The 20,098-nt window shown below is 49.9% G+C and overlaps 1 protein-coding gene across 1 annotated transcript; it reads right to left on the reverse strand.

The window, feature by feature from the left end:
• Positions 1–981: 981 nt before the first annotated feature.
• On the reverse strand, positions 982–20,055 carry ALTATR162_LOCUS118 (uncharacterized protein; the record flags this gene model as incomplete). The annotated part of the gene is made up of 5 exons (XM_043307711.1): positions 982–2,515; positions 2,567–3,419; positions 19,071–19,453; positions 19,501–19,752; positions 19,808–20,055. The coding sequence occupies 5 exons, from the start codon at positions 20,053–20,055 to the stop codon at positions 982–984; spliced, it is 3,270 nt and encodes a 1,089-aa protein (XP_043163646.1).
• Between the last annotated feature and the right edge of the window lie 43 nt (positions 20,056–20,098).

Below are 20,098 nucleotides of genomic sequence, written 5' to 3' on the forward strand. Positions count from 1 at the left end.
ATATGGGCTCGAGTCGCAACCGTCAACACTGCTAGAGAAATGTATACTGTATGCATACTGTAGCTTAGTACGAATGAGATCGACAGCCCACAGAACCATGGAAAAGCTTGTCTCTCGAGAAATCTAAGCTTGCTGGGCTGGCGCAAACGTATGCCAGCGCATGTGTCGTTTAGTAACTGCAGTACTAAGAAATAGGTTCAAATAAGTATTAGGTGCGTTGGAGGCCATAAGATTCGTTGTCTATTGCTAAGCTTAACGTCATTCCAAGTGAGCCGGGTCGCACAGTGTACCTGGACGCTTTTTCTTCTTTTCTTCCGGACCCTCGGACCACCTCTAATGTTCTCAAGTAAGGTGCGTCCCTATGTGGAGAGACACACTATGTCCCGAGACAGGATGGCAGTTCGGGCCTTCGGCACGTCTACTGCAAAGGTTTATAGCGCTGACATTTACATACGATGTTAATAGACAAATTCCTTATTAGACTAGCAGGGTCTGATAAGGATCTCTAAAGTGCTGGTCGTACTGTCGATTGTTTCGTCAACGCTGTCAAACGACCCTCCAGCGACGACCCCCTGTCTACTTGCGATGTAATCGAATACTGTTAACGTCAGAGGCATTGAGTGGGAGCGCGTTTAACGAAGACTATGTTCCTAAGCTTTAGAGATCACTTAAGTGTTAGTAGTGAGCTCGCCGAAAGCCCCGAAGAGTGGGGGAGGAGAACTGCAGCGAGACCCAGGCTGGCGGGACTTGCCAGCCAAGCTTGGCCTGCATTAGTGTACTCACTAGCTACAGGTAATCTATCGTAATAAATAAAGCGCTATGCCTACACTGTGTTCGCTCGAAATAAATGTGGCGCATGCTGACAGCTTTTCAAGAGCATCTTACGCTGCATGCAGAGGACCGCGTCCTATGTCCTTCTGTGCGCTGACTGAAAAATGCTCACTGTGCGCCTTAACACAATTGCTTAGAGCCTGATTGATGCTATTCGAATCCTGAGACAGTGTTACCTTCCTGATGTTGATGAGCACCCGCATCAAGCAGCAACTTGACCACCTGCTCGTGGCCTCTAGCTGAAGCTGCCTGGAGTGCGTTGCCGTAGTATCCACCCTGCGCATTGACATTCGCGCCCCTATCAAGCAGTGTCTTGACTACCTGCTTGCGGCCTTCTTCCGAAGCTGCCTGCAGTGCGTTGCCGTACTGTCCACCTTGCGCATTAACCTTAGCGCCCTTGTCAAGCAGCATCTCAACCACCTGCTCGTGGCCTCCATTTGAAGCTGCCTGCAGTGCGTTGCCGTAGAATCCACCCTGCGCGTTAGCATCTGCGCCCTCATCGAGCAGCGTCTTAACTACCTGCTTGCGGCCTTCATCTGAAGCTGCCTGCAGCGCGTTGCCGTAGTATCCACCTTGCGCGTTAACCTTAGCGCCCCTGTCAAGCAGCATCTTAACCATCTGCTCGTGGCCTCTAGCTGAAGCTGCCTGCAGTGCATTGCCGTACTCCCCACCCTGCGCGTTAACATCGGCGCCCTTGTCGAGCAGCGTCTTGACTACCTGCTCGTGTTCTTCATCGAAAGCTGCATAGAGTGCGTTGCCGTACTCCCCACCCTGCGCGTTAACATCGGCGCCCTTGTCAAGCAGCATCTTAACCACCTGCTCGTGGCCTCTAGCTGAAGCTGCCTGCAGTGCGTTGCCGTACTGTCCACCCATCGCATTAACCTCGGCCTTTTGCTCTAGCAGCAGTCCTGTAATCGTGCCCAAGCCTAACTGTGCTGCGTAGTAGAGGGGCGCAGCTACGCTATCTGGACTTTTTTCCAAATCCGGTTCGTCCCATGGATTGTCTGGATCGCACAGTTGGATCCAGGTGAGATATGCGGACTTTTCCTTTGACATCAGACTCATCGCTAGTAGACTTCCTCCTGTCTCGTCCCCTGTATTTCGAAGATGGCTGCTCCAGAACTCTGCTGAGTACCTTGCCAGCGCAGATCGTTCCAGAAGTTCCTTTGATATTGGTTGCTGGAACTGCGCCAGGTACTTAAGAGAGCCTATCGTTATTGCGTTATGGCATTTGACCTCTTGCATGCTATACTGCTTTGCCTGCCCTTGCCTGATTCTGTCTGACACAAGGTACTCCTGCACTGAGTAGTGTGCTAGAGCGATGATCTGTTGGGCAGGCCTTAATCTTCTATCCACTTCGTTCTTCGTGATAGTAACTAGACTCGAGCAGATGTTCAGTGCTTCTAGCGGGTCTTCTAGCACCTCGTCACGGTCGAACGCTGGATCGCACGCTACGTCGATGGCTACGACTTCGGCTACCTCTTCGATGGATAGCGGCCGTGCAGAGAACGTCAGCCACTGTAAGATACGCATCGCATACTCAGAATATTCCTCGCTTATTGCGGAGAGAATGCGGTCGTATGTCTGGTCTAGCGTTCGCGGCAGAGTGGCAAGAGATTTGCGCAGCATCGCCCGATTGCAACACTTCCCTAGTGTGTCCAGCTGGCATACAGCCCATCGAAACCTACGCCATCGTCAGCTATAACTCTGCGGGGACCTGAGTAAAAACAATTACATCCCACGAGCGCCGTGCATCAGTGCTTCCTCGATGTCTTGCCTAACAGCAGCATCTTTGTTCCATTTAGCCAAGCACTTGTCGTCACGCAGCCTTTGTTGAACGTATCGCTGTATGTCCTGGTCCACTACGTCCCTCTGAAGACACACAGTGTTCTCTTCCTCGACGTAACTCTCTAAGGAACTCTCAATATCTCGCTCTTTCCGGCTAGTCATGAGCAGATGCAGGTTGTCAAGCTGCCACCCAGCCATCGTTTCAAGCATGTCTATCAGCTCCGAGCGCTGCGAACACTCATCAAGAGCATCGAGAACGACGTAGACGTGCGCAAAATCTTGCGCTACCTGCCGTGTCACGTCTAGGAGTGCATGCAACGATGGCTTTCGTTGCCCGTTCTCGCAAGATAAGAACAACGCGTCAACGCCCTTAGGTATCACGACCGCACGCCACAAGAGCTGGCAGAGCAGCGAGCGCAGCATGAGCTCTGGATCCCGTTTCTGTGCATCGTTGAAGTCGAAGTAGAAGTACGCCGTCACTATACGAGTGTCATCATGGCAGTGCTGCAGCAGATGCTCAATGACAGTGGAGCTCAGGATCGTCTTTCCACATCCTGGGATGCCGTACAGCCACAGCCGCGACGCTGCTCTTTTCTTCCAGTCTGTGAACTTTGCGCTTTCCAGCAGCCAGAGACCTGTCTTAGCCTGCCGCTGCTTGTGCGCTTTATGGTAGTTGGTGGACGGGTCAGGCGCCGAAAGCCAGCTGAAGATCTTGCTAAGCCTCTCTTCTTGGTCGTGACTGCGGCCTTTGTGCTTCTGAATAACCGCACTTCTGAGCCGATCGCGCGCGTTTTCTTTGCCTTCGCCATATATTAGCGGTAGATGGATGCCGAATATGCCGAACAAACAATATGCTCCATCTTCATCGCGTGTCGTCTGGCGATTTTTTGCCCAAGAGAACCGCTCAGCAATGCTAAACTCGGACACTTGCTTCCCTAACAGAGCGTCGCTAGGTATTCCTGTAATCTCATAGATTGTATCTTTTAGAGACTGCTTGTCCCCTAGCAGATCTCCCTCTTTCGAGAAGAACTCGACGGAGCGAGGAGCTAGTAGTTCCTGAAGCGTCCAGCCTCGGTTGAACCACCTGCTCTTCCTAAACGATAGCTTCCATCTTCGGCGCAAACTGCCATTCCCTTCTAAGGAGTTGTTCTCAACGTCTGAAAGGAAGACATAGCACTTCTCCGCTTTCTGATACCAGCAGAACATCGAATTGATCGCTTCTTGAAGCTCTTGGCTGTTCGTCTTGTCGATGCAGCAGGTGTCAACCCAGAAGTGGTCCAGACCGTCCCGCTCAGCCTGTTGCGCGCAGAAGCGAATCTTCTGGTATCCCTCCTTGCTTTGTGTCTCTACGTCTACTGCGTTGTCTAGATCTTTCAGATCGGCAAATGTCACCTCCTGCCCCTCCTTCCAGGTGTGCGACAGGATCGCGTACGGGGGGATCTTGTCCCCGATCTTGTCTTCGGTCCACCCAAGTCTCCCATCGCCTGTAGTGTATAGCAGTCGCATCGGGCTGTGTATCTGTCCGTATGCGCGAGTGGTAGGAGGAAGTCTTGGAGCCTCGAAGCAGGCTGACGGAATCGACGGCGCACGGCGGCTCGCTCGCGTAGGGCGTGGAGATCGTAGCTATCGGGTTTGTTTCGAGTGCTAAGTGACGGTTTACTAAGGTAGAGGTGAGGAAGACTGCCCTCCTCGTTGTTGGGGCAGGCTGCATCTCCAACATCCAGGGCAGGAGGCGCAGCCCGCCCGCACCGTGACGTAAGGCTGGCTGGGCAAGGCTGACAACGCATGACAGCCCGACAGCCCGACAGCCACCGTGCTGCAAACCGAGAAGCAGTTTTTGCCTGAGGACACGATCTAATAGCGCAGAAAGTGCGAGTTATGGACAGTCTTTTACTGTAAGAGGATGTTACTATCTCTGTGCAGCGCGTGCTAGTTCGTGCAAGGACACACTAGCTACAGGGAATCTGTGCCACCAACTATTATGGGGCTCGAAACGCAACGCAGCGACGATAGCGTCAAGACCAACCCAGAACATCTCAAGCGACGCATTTGTTTAACGCCAGCAAGCGGCTCTAACGCGGACAACAAAATGCTATCAACGTGCATTATGCTGAAAGTCATGTTCACGTAGCCTTCGCCTACTCAATTGCGACCCAAAACCCAAGCAGGGAACAGAGCACCCAAAAACATAACGGCTGTGTACATGTACGCGCGCGGTCATTGATGCTTCTAGAAGCCAGCAGCATGCGCCACGCCTATTCTGAGAGGTATACGGTATTGGCATAGCGTTGTATTCTTTACGATGGGTTACAGCAGATGACAAGAACGCTAATGCAAGCTCATGCATGCCAAGCGAAATTAGCGTATCCCGCCAGCTTGGGCTCGCTTCCCGAGATCTCCTGCTTCGCACAACGGGGCTCCCGGCATGCTCGCTCCTACGCTGAAATAAGATCACGAGCCAAAGGAATTGATCTTCCTTCTTCGTGCTCTCTTTACAACCCTCTGAGTGGTTGATTACTCTACATGACCGTCAATGGATAGGGGGTGTCGTTAAAGAGCCGATTAACGACGTTAACGCAACGATCAATAGCCTAGCGAACACCACAGCCATCTATATCAGAGATAAGTCGACTTAAGGAATAGTAACTGGGGAATGATTAGGTGTCATTTACATCTCGACAGGATCAAGAGGAAGCATTTCCGGACGTCCGTAGTTTGAACCTGTCTCGCGACACAGTGTGTCTCTGCACTTAGGGGCGCACCTTACAGAAAAGTGCTATGCGCATCTGTTCTGCAGCTCTCTCTTCCCTGTTATATTCATCTTCGACGCCGAAAAGCACGCCGTTGACTGTGCTGTCGCTCCTTCTATTGATGCCGTCTCTAAGCTCCCGTCCGTCATTCCCCTGTTCATCCGCGACAGTCCATATCTACACAGAGCTCAGTAGACGAAAAAGGAAGTGGAGATGGTAAAGATCAAGACTACAGTGTTGAAAAGTCAATTCGAGGTAGCGAACGTGCATCCCAGCAGTTTCTCCGTGCGAATAGTGAGATCGTTAGAACGTGTCCAGCCGGACGTGCGCAGCTAGCAGCTCTTAGCATACAGTAGCTTGCAGTAGCGTGCTAAAATATTTGCTAACGGCACTGAGTGTCACGGTAACCACCGTGGTTCCCTTGACACTGAACGCGCTACAGAATCCGAGTGCTCCGCCAAGCACCCGAATTCTGCTGATTGGCCGGCCGGGCCTAGCGCCATGCGCACGGCCCCCATCGATAACTTCTCACCGCCTGTACATGCTGATTCTGTTTCCTTACGCAACGTCTTGTATTACACCAGATATCGTACGTAGCCACAATTAACGCTTCTAGCAAGCTCTTAAAACACGTGCGCGTAGCATCTCGTGACACTACGATACAAGTAGCGCCGATGTGTACCCCTCTGCGGGGTTGCCAGCGCTTATAATTAATCCTGCAAGATTACAAAAACATCGCTACTATTATTAACAGCACTACGATTATAATCGTTTTAATTGCCGTCTAAACTTTCCAAGACCAGCGTCTTAACATGTAAGCCTAGGACCGCATCACATGACTGCTCTGCAGGCATAACTAATGCGTTCGACTACTTAAGAGCTCAGATCACACATTTGTACATACACAGAAGAATACACTCATTCATGTGACCTTATACTACTACCACCCTATGCTTACATAACACTTTCTCGATCCTTTCGCTGCTGCCGCTACATAGATACAACATGCGTCATAGCAGAACTAGTGCCTAAAGGGCTGTCAGTCGAGATTGCGAAGCCCAAGTTCTCGCAGTATGTTATTCATCGCCTCCTGTGCAGCGCTATGCTTATCTTAAGTAGGTTCCTTACCTCTTCCGTCATAACCGTCACTGTTGCTAAGTCGAGTGTTCTACCTCCATTTCGACCTTCTCATCTCTAAGTCAGATAGCTTCTCCAACAGCCTAACAGGCAGGTTCAAGGAAGCAGAAGAAAAAGCCATCGAATTAGTAGATGAAGATCCTGAACTCTTCAGATTCTTTGCCGAATACCTTTACCGCGATCGATCAATTCTTTCCCGCGACATCTAGCATTACTCCGAATATGTAACGCTAGCGCGCCTCTATGCCATAGGAGAACGCCTTATAGCACCAAAATTCGAGGCCTACTCTTTTTAGAGATTTGCCCAGTCGCTAAGTAGCGACACGTTCATCTCAGATAAGAGCGTTTGTAAACTACTCCAGATTGCGTGTACAGAAATCGCGGAGAGAGTTAGAGAGGATCCTATAAGGGCTCACATATTCTAGTATGCAGGGACCAAAATCACCAAGCTTCAGAAATCTAGCATGTTTCGTCAATTGTTATGCGACACTCTAGATCTAGGCAGGTATCTGTGCTTTTAGCACAGTCCGCAACAAGCAAGTCAAGCAATCTTGAGGTCGTCGATTGACTTGCTTGTTAGCGACGTCGTCGTCGCTTGATTGTTGCTTGATTGTTAGTGTTTTCGGGCAGCTTGATTGCGACTTAATTGGTAGATTGATTGGATTGGACGCTAAAGGATCAAGTTGTATACAGCTACAGTGACTCATCAGCCCACTCGTCTATATTATAGTCTTGTATAATATCCTTATCTAGTACGTCGTCCCCGTCGTTATAATAAGTCTTAAAGCCTGCTCTTGTCTACGATCGTATTAACTAAAGAGCAGCTAGCAACTCACTACTAATAGCTCGTCGCTTAGGCTTAAGTAGGTCGCTAAGCTTACTAAAGAGCCTCTCACACTCGCAGCTTGATGCTAGAATTGTTAGTATATCGATCGCAAACTAGCTTAAACACGGGTATTTTGAGCGCATCTGTATCCAGTAAACGACAGGGTGACCATCACCTAAGTACTGCTCTCTGCTCCACTCTGGCTCTTGAGTCCTCTAGCGCTCGTACTCGTCGTCGTGAGCTGCTTTATGCATAGTGTTGTTGCGGCGTACAAAGGCGCCGATTACGTCATCTATACCACGCGCAGTCGTTGTTGAAGTCGGTGGAGGTTGGGGGCGTATACGCTAAGGTCTATACGACTGCTAGAGTCGCTGAAACCTAGCGTTAGCGGCGGTGAGTCACTCTGGCTTGTCAACCTAGCTGTTCTTGCAGTAGTACTTATAGTATAGATAGAGGCAGGCAGCAGCGTAGTAGGCAGGCGATCGATCAAGCTTATCGTAGTACTCGTTAGCCTTACGCCAAGCAGCGCGTAGGTTAATATTGAGGTGGTCCTCTAGCGCGTCAGTGTAGTTGAAATCAACTTGCTCGTATTAGCGCGTACGAGCTTCGAGTAAGGTGAGTACGTACTTAAAAATAGTTATAACTTCGTATATAGCACTAAATTTGCCTGCTTTGCCTCGACCTTTAAGCCGCTCCGTAGCAACCTTAAGCGGCTTAAGGCAGTCCTAGTACTCTGTTATTACTGCCTAATCAGCAGCTGTAAGGCCAGCTAATCTTATCTAACTTAGAGCGTCTAAAGGCTTGTTACTAGCTTGATTTGCGCGTCTATCTTTAAGAGAGATGCGACTAATATAGTGCTTAGCGTAGGCGTTATAAGCAGCTTAAAGTCGAGTTGCACGTGCAAAGGAGGCGTAATGTAATGGGCTGGAGCCTAGTTAGTGAGTCCTTAATAATATCTCAGTTACGTGCGCGAGGCGCACTGTCCACAGATTCCGGGTGCCCCCCCTAAGCACCCGGATTCTGTGCAAGCGAGCCTAGCGGAAGGTTATCCCGAGCCGCCGCCCCCTAAACGACCTTCAGAACCCTAGCTACCTGTAGTTCTCTTCTCTATCGAATACAACTCTAGTATACCTGTGCGATAGCTCCCTAAGCGTAGCCCCTTACACGTAATACGAGTTCTAGCGAGTAACAACAGGCTTAACCGGCTCGAGCGTTTAGAGGCGCTCTCTAGCAGGCAATTCAGCGTTAGCAGCGCTTTAAAATTCTCTAAAAAGCTTATACTGTTGTAGTGTTTTGATAAAGTTAATAACGTCGATTAGTACGCCTAACGGCCTATCTTTACGCCACTCGCGCATGTATAACTGTAAGGGGCTACGCCTAAGTACCACAAGAGGCTACGCCGAAGAACTTCCCGCTTATCTATCTTTGTATTAGCGTACGGAGGATAAATACCGTACGAGGAGGACGCTACTCTTCTTTTCCTTATCCTTCTTCTTCTGTACATAGGAGCAAATGCATACTCGTTAGCAGGCCTCTTTCCGCCCATAACATTAGAAGAAGGATCGCTACCCTCTCCCTCTCGTACGAGAGACGCTGAACCAAATTGGACGGGCGAAGTGGTACACGAAGCTGGACGTTACTGCTGCATTTCACAAGATCCGGATCACCGAAGGACAAGAATGGATGACCGCTTTCCGTACACGGTTTGGCTCGTACGTGTGGCTAGTAACACCCTTTGGTCTTGCAAACGCACCAAGCACATTCCAGCGCTATGTGAATTGGACGCTACGTGAATTCCTAGACGACTTTGTGTCAGCATACCTGGATGACATTATTATCTTCACAGACGGCTCTCTCTCTCAACACCACGCACACGTACGAACAATCCTAGACCGGCTAAAGGAGGCTGGCTTACAGCTAGAGCTAAAGAAATGCGAGTTCGATGTCACACGTACGAAGTACCTTGGATTTATCGTCGAAGTGGGAAAAGGAACCTCTATGGACCCAGAAAAGGTCGAGGCGATCCAAGAATGGCAAGCTCCTACAACAGTGCGCGGCGTACGAGGATTCCTTGGTTTCGCAAATTTCTATCGAAAGTTTATCCCACACTTCGCTCAGCACGCCGAACCTCTTGTGCAACTAACTAAGAAGGACGCGAAGTTCACCTGGGGACAAGAGCAAGAGAAGAGTTTCTGCACGCTAAAAGACGCCTTCCTCTCGGAGGAAGTCCTAGTACCCTTTAACTCAGAACGACGTACGATTCTAGAATGCGACTCCTCTGGCCATGCAATAGGCGGCACGCTATCGCAAGAAGACGAGAACGGAGTTCTCTGTACAGTGGCTTACCTGTCAAAGAAACTACTAAGTCACGAAGCGAATTACCCAATACACGATAAGGAACTCCTAGCGGTAATCTACTGCTTGAAGGAATGGGATGCCGAACTGCGAGGCGTACGAGAGTTCGAGGTTATCACAGATCACAAGAACTTAGAGTACTTCACTAAGAAGCAGAAGATGACAGAACGACACGTACGCTGGTCTGTGGAACTTTCCCGCTTTGGCAATATGCGTATCTATTATCGCCCCAGAAAAGAGAACGTACGAGCTGATGCGCTATCCCGCCGTGATCAGGACTTGCCACAGGATAATTTAGACGACCGTATCACTACTAGAGAATTTGTGATGCTCGCACCCGTACAACGACAAGAAGTCGTAGGAATGTTCCCTGTGCAACTAGACCAGGAACCGTTAATATCGCCAACACTACCCCAGCCCCCGAACGAAGAGGAACTCCTAAGTCGCTACTAGACTACAGCACAAGCAGAAGACACTACGTATTAAGAAGTGCTACACGCCGTACGGGAAGGGCAACGGTCCTTGTCTACGACTAGAAAGATAGCTGTGTCCCTTAGCGACTGCTTAGTTAACAACGAAGGACGACTAAAGTAGAGGAACCGCGTGTGGGTTCCTGAGTCCGAGCCCCTCCGTACGGGCATAGTCTAAATCGCCCACCTATCCTTGCAAACAGGTCATCCTGGACGAGAAGAAACCTACAGGATAGTCGCTAGAGAATAGTACTGGCCAAAGATGAGCGACGATATACGTCGTTTCGTACGAAACTGCGAGCTCTGTAGGAAGAGCACCCCATGGAGGGACGGAAGACACGGCTACCTACGTCCTCTGCCAGTCCCTAGCCGTACGTGGCAACACCTTACTGTGGACTTCATTACAGGCCTACCGCTATCCCAAGGGAACTCTAACTTAATGGTGGTAAAAGACCGCCTAAGCAAGGGAGTTGTGCTAATACCTATGGCTAAGATAGAGACGCCAGATGTCGCATGGGCCTTCGTACGAGAAGTGTACCGTCACCATAGTTTCCCTCTCTCCATCACATCCGACCGCGGCCCCCAGTTTGCGAGTGCCTTATAGGGAGATATATGTACGCTACTAGGCATTAAGAGGAACCTGTCTACGGCATACCACCCACAAACTGATGGTACAACAGAACGAGCAAATAGCGATATCGAAGTAGTCGTACGGGTATTCTGCAACAACGATCAGGATAATTGGGCAACGCTATGTCCAGTCCTAGAGCTTATGCTAAACTCCCGCACAAACTCGACAACTGGAGTATCTCCCTTCTTCCTGCAACACGGCTATCACAACACTCCCTTCTCGCAAGCTGAGGCATTAGACCGTACGACAGCGAACGCCACAACGACAATAAGCACACAGGACAAAGCTAAGGAAATCGTAAGAGTTATTACAAAGGCAGCTGACTGGGCGATCTCCGCAATGTCGTACGCACAACAAGAGCAAGAAAGGCAAGCGAATAAGTCAAGAAAACCAGCCCCTACCTACAAGGTAGGAGACTGGGTGTGGCTCGACCTACGCGACGTACGGACTACAAGAACGAGTAAGAAACTTGACTGGAAATGTGAGAAATTCCAAGTATCGCGCGTACGAGACCCGTACTAGGTAGAGTTAGCAACCCTATGGGCAACAAAGACCTACTACGTCGACAAGTTAAGGCTAGCAGCGGAAGACCCCCTCCCTTCGCAACAAACCAACGACTTAAACCCTGCAGCAGTAGTTGTACGAGACGAGGGCGAACAAGAGGAGCACCTTGAATGGCAAGTAGAGACCATCACACATGAGAGGACACGTTAAGGAGCAAGACAGTATCTAGTGAAATGGGTTGGATTTCAGGAAGCTACTTAGGAACTAGAGAAGAACCTAGCCAATACAGCAGCCCTGCAGTCATAGCTAACTTGTACGCAAGCTGTACGGTTGCCTACAGGATCTCATCGGAGAAAACGGAACCAGCAGTCACGCCAACTTAGTCGTCAGCATCAACAAACTGCTCCGCATTAGCAGAAGGGGCGCAAACAGCACGACCGCCCGTACGAGAACGAGAACCAAGAAGAGCTCCTCCGCCGTTAGTAACTCCGTGACGGGGAAGCTGACACTGCGCACCGTGCTCAGACCAAACGCAGTTAGAGCAAGCACTATTCCACTCCCCTGCAATAGATACGCAGCCAGCGAAAGCGGTAAAGGGCTTATCACCACGTACGGCCTGAGCGCAGTTGTTGGAGCACGGGGAAGCGTTAAGAGCACCACGGGTATGGATGACAAAGGCCTTGAGGTAGGAGTCGCGTCCGGTTAAGATTTGGCGAGCGTGAAGAGTGCCGCGAGCAACGAGAGGAGACCAGTCGGTGTTGCCCGGGCCCCAATAAGCGTCGTACGGCGAGTTTCCTACAGGACGAAGGAAGAACTCGGCGACGCGGCGGATAGGAGGCTAAGAGACGTAAGTAAAAGGACAGGAGCGGAAACGTTAAGCAATACGTACGGAGGCCATTGAAAGAACACGGCGAAGCTCGCTAGCAACGTCCCTGTCGAGGATGTACCAGACCTAGTAGTCGTTCATGTTGATAGGACCGGCGACGTTAATAACAGGTACTACAGCACCAGGGTGGGTACGAGTGAGCAGACCATGAGCGACATTCTGAATGTCGGCGGCAGCCGTAGCGTACGAGCTGTTGGCGTTACCACCAAGAGCGAAAGAGAGGTAGTTGACGCCGCTAGCAGCCCAGGAGCCACGGGCAGGAGGGGGAGCAGGAGCGTTCTTTGGAGGCATTGTAACAAGTTGCCGTACGAGGAGTTGTTGCAACAAGACAAAAGACTAAGAAAGAGCAGAGGTGTGGCTCTTATATACCTTAGGAGGAGCCCTAGATTCTACCTTCACTACACGAGCGGAATTAGCGAGGCCGACAATCGTACGGTAAAGGACGAATTCACCGCTGATAACCCCACAACTGAGCAAACAAAACGCGAGGCTAGGAATAGGCAGCCACCCGATTACCGGTCTCGTACGATAGAAACTAGATTTACTTAGAACTTAACTAGCCGTACAATCTAGGAAGAGGGAGAGGGGAGGTATTGTAAGGGGCTACGCCTAAGTACCACAAGAGGCTACGCCGAAGAACTTCCCGCTTATCTATCTTTGTATTAGCGTACGGAGGATAAATACCGTACGAGGAGGACGCTACTCTTCTTTTCCTTATCCTTCTTCTTCTGTACATAGGAGCAAATGCATACTCGTTAGCAGGCCTCTTTCCGCCCATAACAATAACTGCTCTGTATTAAGCTGTTTAGTAGCGTTGTTGTAAGCCTCGCAGTCCTTACTAAATATTATTGCCTAGCTAATAAGATTAAGCGTGTAAGGGCTACAACGGAGGCGTCGATGAGTAGCATCAAAGTCGTATACGCGAGCAAGCGCAGCGACAGCGGTGTCGTTGTTTGTAGCGTTGTCGAGTACAAAGTAACTAAGCCTGTCGCTAGTAATGCCGTACACCTCAAGCGTTTAGGCTATCGTACGTGCAATAGCTTCGCCTGTATAAGAGCCTACAAGTTGTAGTAGAGCGATAGGCAAGTCGTGTATTACTCTAGAAGCGTTAGCAAAGTGCGCAACGACCCTAAAGAACCTACGCTTGCTACCCTTTATCGTCTAGCTGTTAAAGCTTACGTGTATTTTACTAGCAGCTTCTAATAGGGCCTAGACAACTTTAGGCTGTATAGAACGGAACAAGCGCATTGCGTATGTAGCAACACTGCGAGAACTTACCCACAACGCTGCCTCTGCCTTTAGATTTAAAAACTTTATTATATCGCGGAAGGAGGGCTTTGTAAGCAGCTCTATTAGTAGGTTGTTATTAAGTAGGCAGAGTATAGCTGCTTGTCGAAACTGTTGTATATTAAAGTTGCCCATCGCGTTAGCGGCCTCTTAAGAGACCTCAACACTAGCCTCTAGAGTTTCCTAGAGAGAGAGCTGCCCACTAGACCGTTGCTGTTGTTGTATACCGCTCTTTGTAAGCCTATAGCCCTGTCTCTGCAGGCTAAGATAAGTAGCAGCAGCTGTCGTAGCCCTCAAGACGTCAAACATGCCACTGCCGCTAGCGTCAATAGCCTTGTGAGCATAGCAGTACTTACATACAAACTATACTCAACTTAGGTTCTTCCGCTTAACAACGCGATAGCTATGTTAATATATCTAGCTTTTAACGCGCCGCTAGGTTAAAAGAGGCTTCATAAAGCGCCGTAACCGCTCCTAGTTAATGCCGTTAAAGTTATCGCTATCACTATCGTTATCTCCATCGCCACTGCCAGCTTTAGCTGTTGCCGCCGTCCTAGCGTAACTGCCCTTAGTAGGCGCAACGATCTCCGCCTCTAGCTGCGACTCCAAGAACTGCGACTCAAACGTTGTAGCCTAACTCGCAGTAGCTAGGGCTTGCCGTAGTAATAGTAATTGTTAAGAGGAGCGCTAAGATAAGGGCTTTAATAGGCGCGTACGTTTCGTAGGAGGCGTAGCAGCGGTGCTAGTAGAGAGGGCTCAAGAGCGCTTAGTCATTGCGAGCGACTAAAAACACTAAAAAAAAACGCGTTAATATAGGCAATAATAATAACAGTAGAAGCTTTAAAAGCGTACTGCAGACGATAGCACGTTGTTGTGTGATGTAGCACAGTACGAGTGCACGGATAGGTCTAGTCTAATTTAGGATAGACTTCAGAGGCTAACTGCAACACCAAGAAGGTATCGTAAGATAGGCTCTCTAGCTACTCTAGAAACCTCATAAATCTCTTGTAGTTAACAAGCAAGACAAGCAAGTTAATCAAAAATCACTTCTCGGCTTGACTTGCTTGCTAATTTAGGTGAGCTCAGATTGACTTGATTGAATTGATTAAGTCAAGCAAGTCAAGCAAGCAAACCAATCTGGATTGCTTGTTGCGGACTGTGTAAGATAGAGGGGAGGACTGCGCTGAATTGGCTATCTGAGGTGGGCTAAGCTACATATATAGATGACCGTACATGAGCTATCCTAACTCGTACTAGAGTTGATCTGGGCAAGGCCCAAACCGTTACATTACTCCACAAAAGTGAGGCTGTAAGGGCAGTCCAAAAAGTTTTGAGATCGTCCCTGCGAAAGGATGAAGAGTGTTGTCGGCGTTTCAGAGGAGATAACCGAGTACAGTATATCGAGAGAATACGTTTATTGACAATCAAGCCCGAAGAGTGATCTTCGAGCTGCTGACGAACTCTAAAGAATCCTCCTGGAGCACAACATCTCTATGCCACGAACTAGCTATCTACTGTGCTCTAGGCTTAACACTCGATGTTATGAATAGTATACTCTCCATCCCCCTTAACGATGCCGCAAGCATCGCTCCAGCCAATCTCAAAGTCATCGCTCTCTAGGTTGTTCAGCTTGGCGTCGGGAGCGCAGCTAGCGCCCGTGGAGTAGTAGCTAGTTTCCATTCAGGGCGCGGCATTCCAATCGCAAGCATCAGAAGCCAGACTGTCTGGCCTGCGGCGGTGCTCTCGAGACGATAGATGTCTATGAGTTTTGCGCACATAGTAGTAGTATCAAGCGTGTTTTTTGCTGTGGCGATGCTTGATGCGATTCGACCGACTTCCAGTCACACTCGCATCGCCCGAAATGTTGCGGCTAGTCAAGTTTTGATCGCAATCACCCGACCTATGTCGTTCTCTTTCTATCGAAACTTCACCCGTAGGAGTCGCGGGTGCAGTGTAGTACATGATCGAATCACCCATACTACTCGGATCAACGGGTGTAGTGTTTCTGCCAGAGCCTGCACCGATCTGAACTGAGGCACAGTTCATGAAAGACTCGTGCTCTCAATTCAGCTAGATCTAAGCAAAGACAGCTGGCCCGCTTGGCATGTTTAGAGGAACCTTAAAGTAGAAGACCTAGGGATCGTTCTCCTGTCGGTAGGGGCAGTTCCTATGGTACGAAGCTGCGACTTTCTAAGTCTGGCCTCTGTCCACGGAGAAGCCGATCTGACAGCTTCCGCCATAGTGCGTCAATCCTAGAGCATCAGCGGTGTACGTGTAATCAGACAGCTGGAAGTATGCGTCCTGGCCTAGTTCCCATGCTACCTGCGGCCGGCCTTCTTCTGTGTCCAGAAGATCGAGATGGCCACGGCAGTCTCCGGGAGAGGGTAGTGTTGGCCTGCCGTCAGAATCACAGCATCCGATGGGAAAGTTGAGTTCGTTGTCCACCTGCGTCGTCAAGGGGTTTGCTTCCAGACTGCCACCTAGAGGGGGCGGATACCACAGCGACATGTGGGCTCGAGTCGCGACCGCCAACACTGCTAGGAAAACGTATATTGCATGCATGCTGTAGCGTAGTACGAATGCGATCAATGGCTCACAGAACCATAGAAAGGCCTTTTCTTCGACGAGTTTAAGCTTGCTGAGCTGACGCAGATAGATGTCAGTGCAGGTGTTGTTTATTGAATGCAGTACTGAGAAATGGGTTAAAGTAAGCGCTAAGTGAAGCGTGCAGTAGAGGTTATAATACCGCCTGTCTATTGCTAAGCTTAGTCTAGTTTAGAATGTTCCGACAGAGGTTTTGAACTGTACACTGTACAGTGTCATTCGAAAGTGGCGTACTAATAACAAGATGCATTCAAGACTATGTATGCGTCTGTATGCTATAGTGATCCACCCATTTGCAATACTAAGAGTAGTTTGCCTACAAACCTAATAGCAAAGATAAGTAACCGTGTGTATATCTGCTCCATACTAGGACTGTAGAAGCAACAGAAAATAGAGTGCCCAGTCGATCATACGCTTGTTTACAAAAGCTAACATGGTTTGGTCAGATGTCACTCTTCTAATTACTAGACATCAGTCCATGCTACACTTCTCTACTACAAAGAGATTAGTCTCTGCACAATATTTCGCATTATCGAAGCAGCCATCTACATAAAAGTTCTTGCAAGAGCTGCAGACAGGAAAGCAGAGTCATCTGGGCACACATCTATAGACTGCTACATGGCGACGCAATCTCCACACCTCGCTGTGCAGGCATCACAACGTGATCGTGTGTTGACAGCCGCCACAGCTTGGTCCTACTATTCCTACAGCTCGGACAAGCCAAGTTGGTCTCATGCGAATCTGAGTTCAATCTAGCCCACTGGAGAATACAGGCTCGACAAAACACGTGGCCTTAGTTGTTAGCTAGTGCCTCTGCATAACACGTAAACGTACCGCATATTAGAGCAATGCGTGTAGCGTCGTCTAAATCTAGACAGATAGCGCACTTGAGATTGTAGAGTCGCAGCGGCCTTTGCTACCCTAAGTCCAGGTGGTCGGTGTGTTGGCAGGGGAGAAAAGGCGGAGTACCAGGAAACTGTACACAGAGACCGCAGATGACCTTTTCACTGTCAACAATGCGATACGACATTAGGATAGACTAACTCACGCAGCGGCAATCCTTCAACACGTACACAAGGCCCGCCTTCCCGCCTCCTTCTCTGAGGACTGTTGAGCACACAGCGCAGTTTTCCACTTCGGAAGTCAGGTCGATATGAAGTGTCGTTGATACGAGAGACATCGCAGCATACACAGGAACTACAGCCTTCTGCAAGCCGTTAGCATCAAGACGTAAGTTATATGTCTCGAGATGCATAGTCGCGCTAACGTTATTAGGTAGATCCGAATGCGAACCCTAAGCAGATAATCACGCACGTGCTAATGCTGTCCCTGGGTTTAAGTCAGCTTTCTAGTGGTACTAGCAAGAGAGACATAGCAGGGTCTTTCGTCGTTGGCGCGGATGATTTTGCTTTTACAGGCAGTAATGCCGTCGGAGTTTGGCTGGATGGCTATGGATTCTGCTGGATTATCGCTGAAGAACCCATTCGACTGGGTTCATACCACAGTTACGTCTGTTTTGATCAATCTCGAGATATGCTTGTCACTTCATCGAGTGGAACAGTTTTTTAATTTAGTAGATCTAGTTCTAGAGACTAAGAACAAAAAACATCTCGTTTACGCCTGAAAACCCTAGTCACGGCCTATCGAGCTCTGTCGTCGAGTCGCTGCCTCACAACATCCTCGGACGGTTTAGTAAGCGGTTCGACGCAAGGAGGTTCGCCGCGGACCGGTAGCACCCCACCGCTCTTCGCAAGAGAATCAGCATGAAGCTCCGAGGAGGAGGTTTGCGTCCGGTTGAAGCCAACTTCATCTATGCGACTGGCGTGGTGGTAGTGGTGAACCTCGATGATTAGGCTGCCAGCCTTACTACTCATGCTAACAGCGTTCTGCAGCCGGCGTTTAACTTCGGCGCACGTCCGCCTCGAGCAGATCTGCTCTATGAATCCTCGATCTTGTTGTATGCGTCGTGTGCGGCCGGACCGGCGTTCTCCACAGATCAAACAGCGGCTCCCTTCTTTGACACGGCCCATGCTGGCGGAACGCTTGCCTTGTAGTCGTGCGAAGGCGGCGAGTTTCTAGAGCGACCCTGCTCAAGGTATATACAAAACTAACGATATTGTAACTAACAGCACCAATTTCGGAGACGCGGTGATGCTAGAAAAGATTTCCACAGGCAGCAGGAACGATGCTTTGATACCTAGAGTACAGTCACCAGCCAATCTTGGGTTAGTCTCACAGATGTCTACATTACCTAGGTCTGCCCGAATAAACAGGGGCATTGCCAAGGCAGCGTGAATGGCTGACACGTTGCATTTGGAAGGTAGAAGTAAGAAGAGGCTGCTGTTAGGCCGGCTCAAAATTGCGCGTAAGTTAGGCGGGCAGAAATGTGTTTATTGTACGAAAGTACGTCGTGGATAAACATAACACTGGAAGACATTGTATCGGAGATGAGTTATTTGATCCTTCTAAGCAAGCAGCAGAATGCTCATATAGCTTTGAGAAAATAAGCTGTCATTTCGTCGGTATCCAGAGACCCATTCCAAATGTACGTTCAGCGAGATAGCAGAGATATCCAGGTTCTGCGATCGGATGGATCTGGAATATACCCCTATGTTGTCACGGTACAGGTGGCCTGTCTGTAGATCGAGCTCCTGAAGATTGAAGCTGAAGTCTCTTCGCATCCCTCCAAATCTCTCGAGTTTGCCGACGCTTGCTCCAGGTTAATACCCCGCCCTAAACAATAAGAAAGTTTCGCTCACAAGTTCTCAACGGAAAACTGTCACGAGTACTAAAAACAAGCGCAGAGATGTTTGTTCTCTAAGATTATAGCACGGCCAGTGCATGATATCAACATATGCAGATCACAAAGCCCATGTAGATCTCTCTGTGGATGGCACAGCCCACAACACGTCTGACGGAGAGGGTGTGCTGGTTGACCACGTAGCCGACCACATCTGCCTGCTTTCAGATGACGCTCGGTCTGTTGCGAGCTCACTCGTACAGGACGGAGCACTCGGTTCTTGGCTGTTCGAACCAGAGTGAAGTCCGAGAGCCTCCAATCTTTCCTTGTTGTCTGATCCGCACATTCCGCCATCGTCTTCGAGCTGCAGAAACTGAACCTGGCTGTTGTTTGGAAGCGGTTCCGCTACGACTGGTGCATTGATGCCTTTGTACCGTTGGGGGTAGCGGATCCACACGTTCTGTGGAATGTAGCACTGAGACCACATCGAGTGCTGCGAGCCCGCTGTTTCTGGACTCGCTTGGAGATTGGCGATGTACATCGGATAGTCTGATGGGAGGCTGTTCGAAGACTGTGATGCTACCAGCTTTACGGGCGAGCATGACATGTAGAACTCGCGATTGCCGGATGCGTTTAGCCAGGTCCTGCTGAGTCAGTCATGCCTTGTAGCTGGAGACGCTGATCTCACCACGCAAAGATAGCTGTGTCTGCCCCTGGGAGCGAGCCAGGCAGGTCGAACGAGTAGCTCTGATCGGTGTCGTAAGAATTGGTGAGTTGTCCTTCTTGACCTTTTCGCACGCGCAAGCAGTTTCCTTCCCAGCTCTGAACGACGATCCACGTTTCTCCGCCATCGTAGGAAAGCGATGCCTGGCACGAGCCTCCAGAGTGCGCCGCGCCAGGGTCGTGCATGCTAGAGCCTGTCGTGTTGGTCGAGTCGTAGACCCTGTGGGCATGCTGTGAGTCGCTTCGAGTGAGCACTCGGGTTCAAGCTGACGTACTGGAACGTGGCCCTGCTTCCGACATGCCAGGTCGTCTGAGGCTCTGGAAGAGTTGACCCTCTATGGTGACCCTTGCATGGGAAGGGTTGCTGGCTCCATTCTGGTCCTTGGTAGTTGGGGTCGCCGTTCATTGGCATGATCAGCTTTTCCACTAAGAGATCCCACTGGAAGGGTGCAGGTTCTCCGACGAATACATGCGGACTGACTAGTACGGTTGGAATGAGGGCCCAGAGAGATATCGGATGCATGCTGGACGTCGCAAGATGATGAAGACGAACGTCTTAACCTGCT

The sequence above is a fragment of the Alternaria atra genome (assembly GCF_907166805.1).
Source record: "Alternaria atra isolate CS162 genome assembly, contig: 17, whole genome shotgun sequence".
Taxonomy (NCBI): Eukaryota; Fungi; Ascomycota; class Dothideomycetes; order Pleosporales; family Pleosporaceae; genus Alternaria; species Alternaria atra.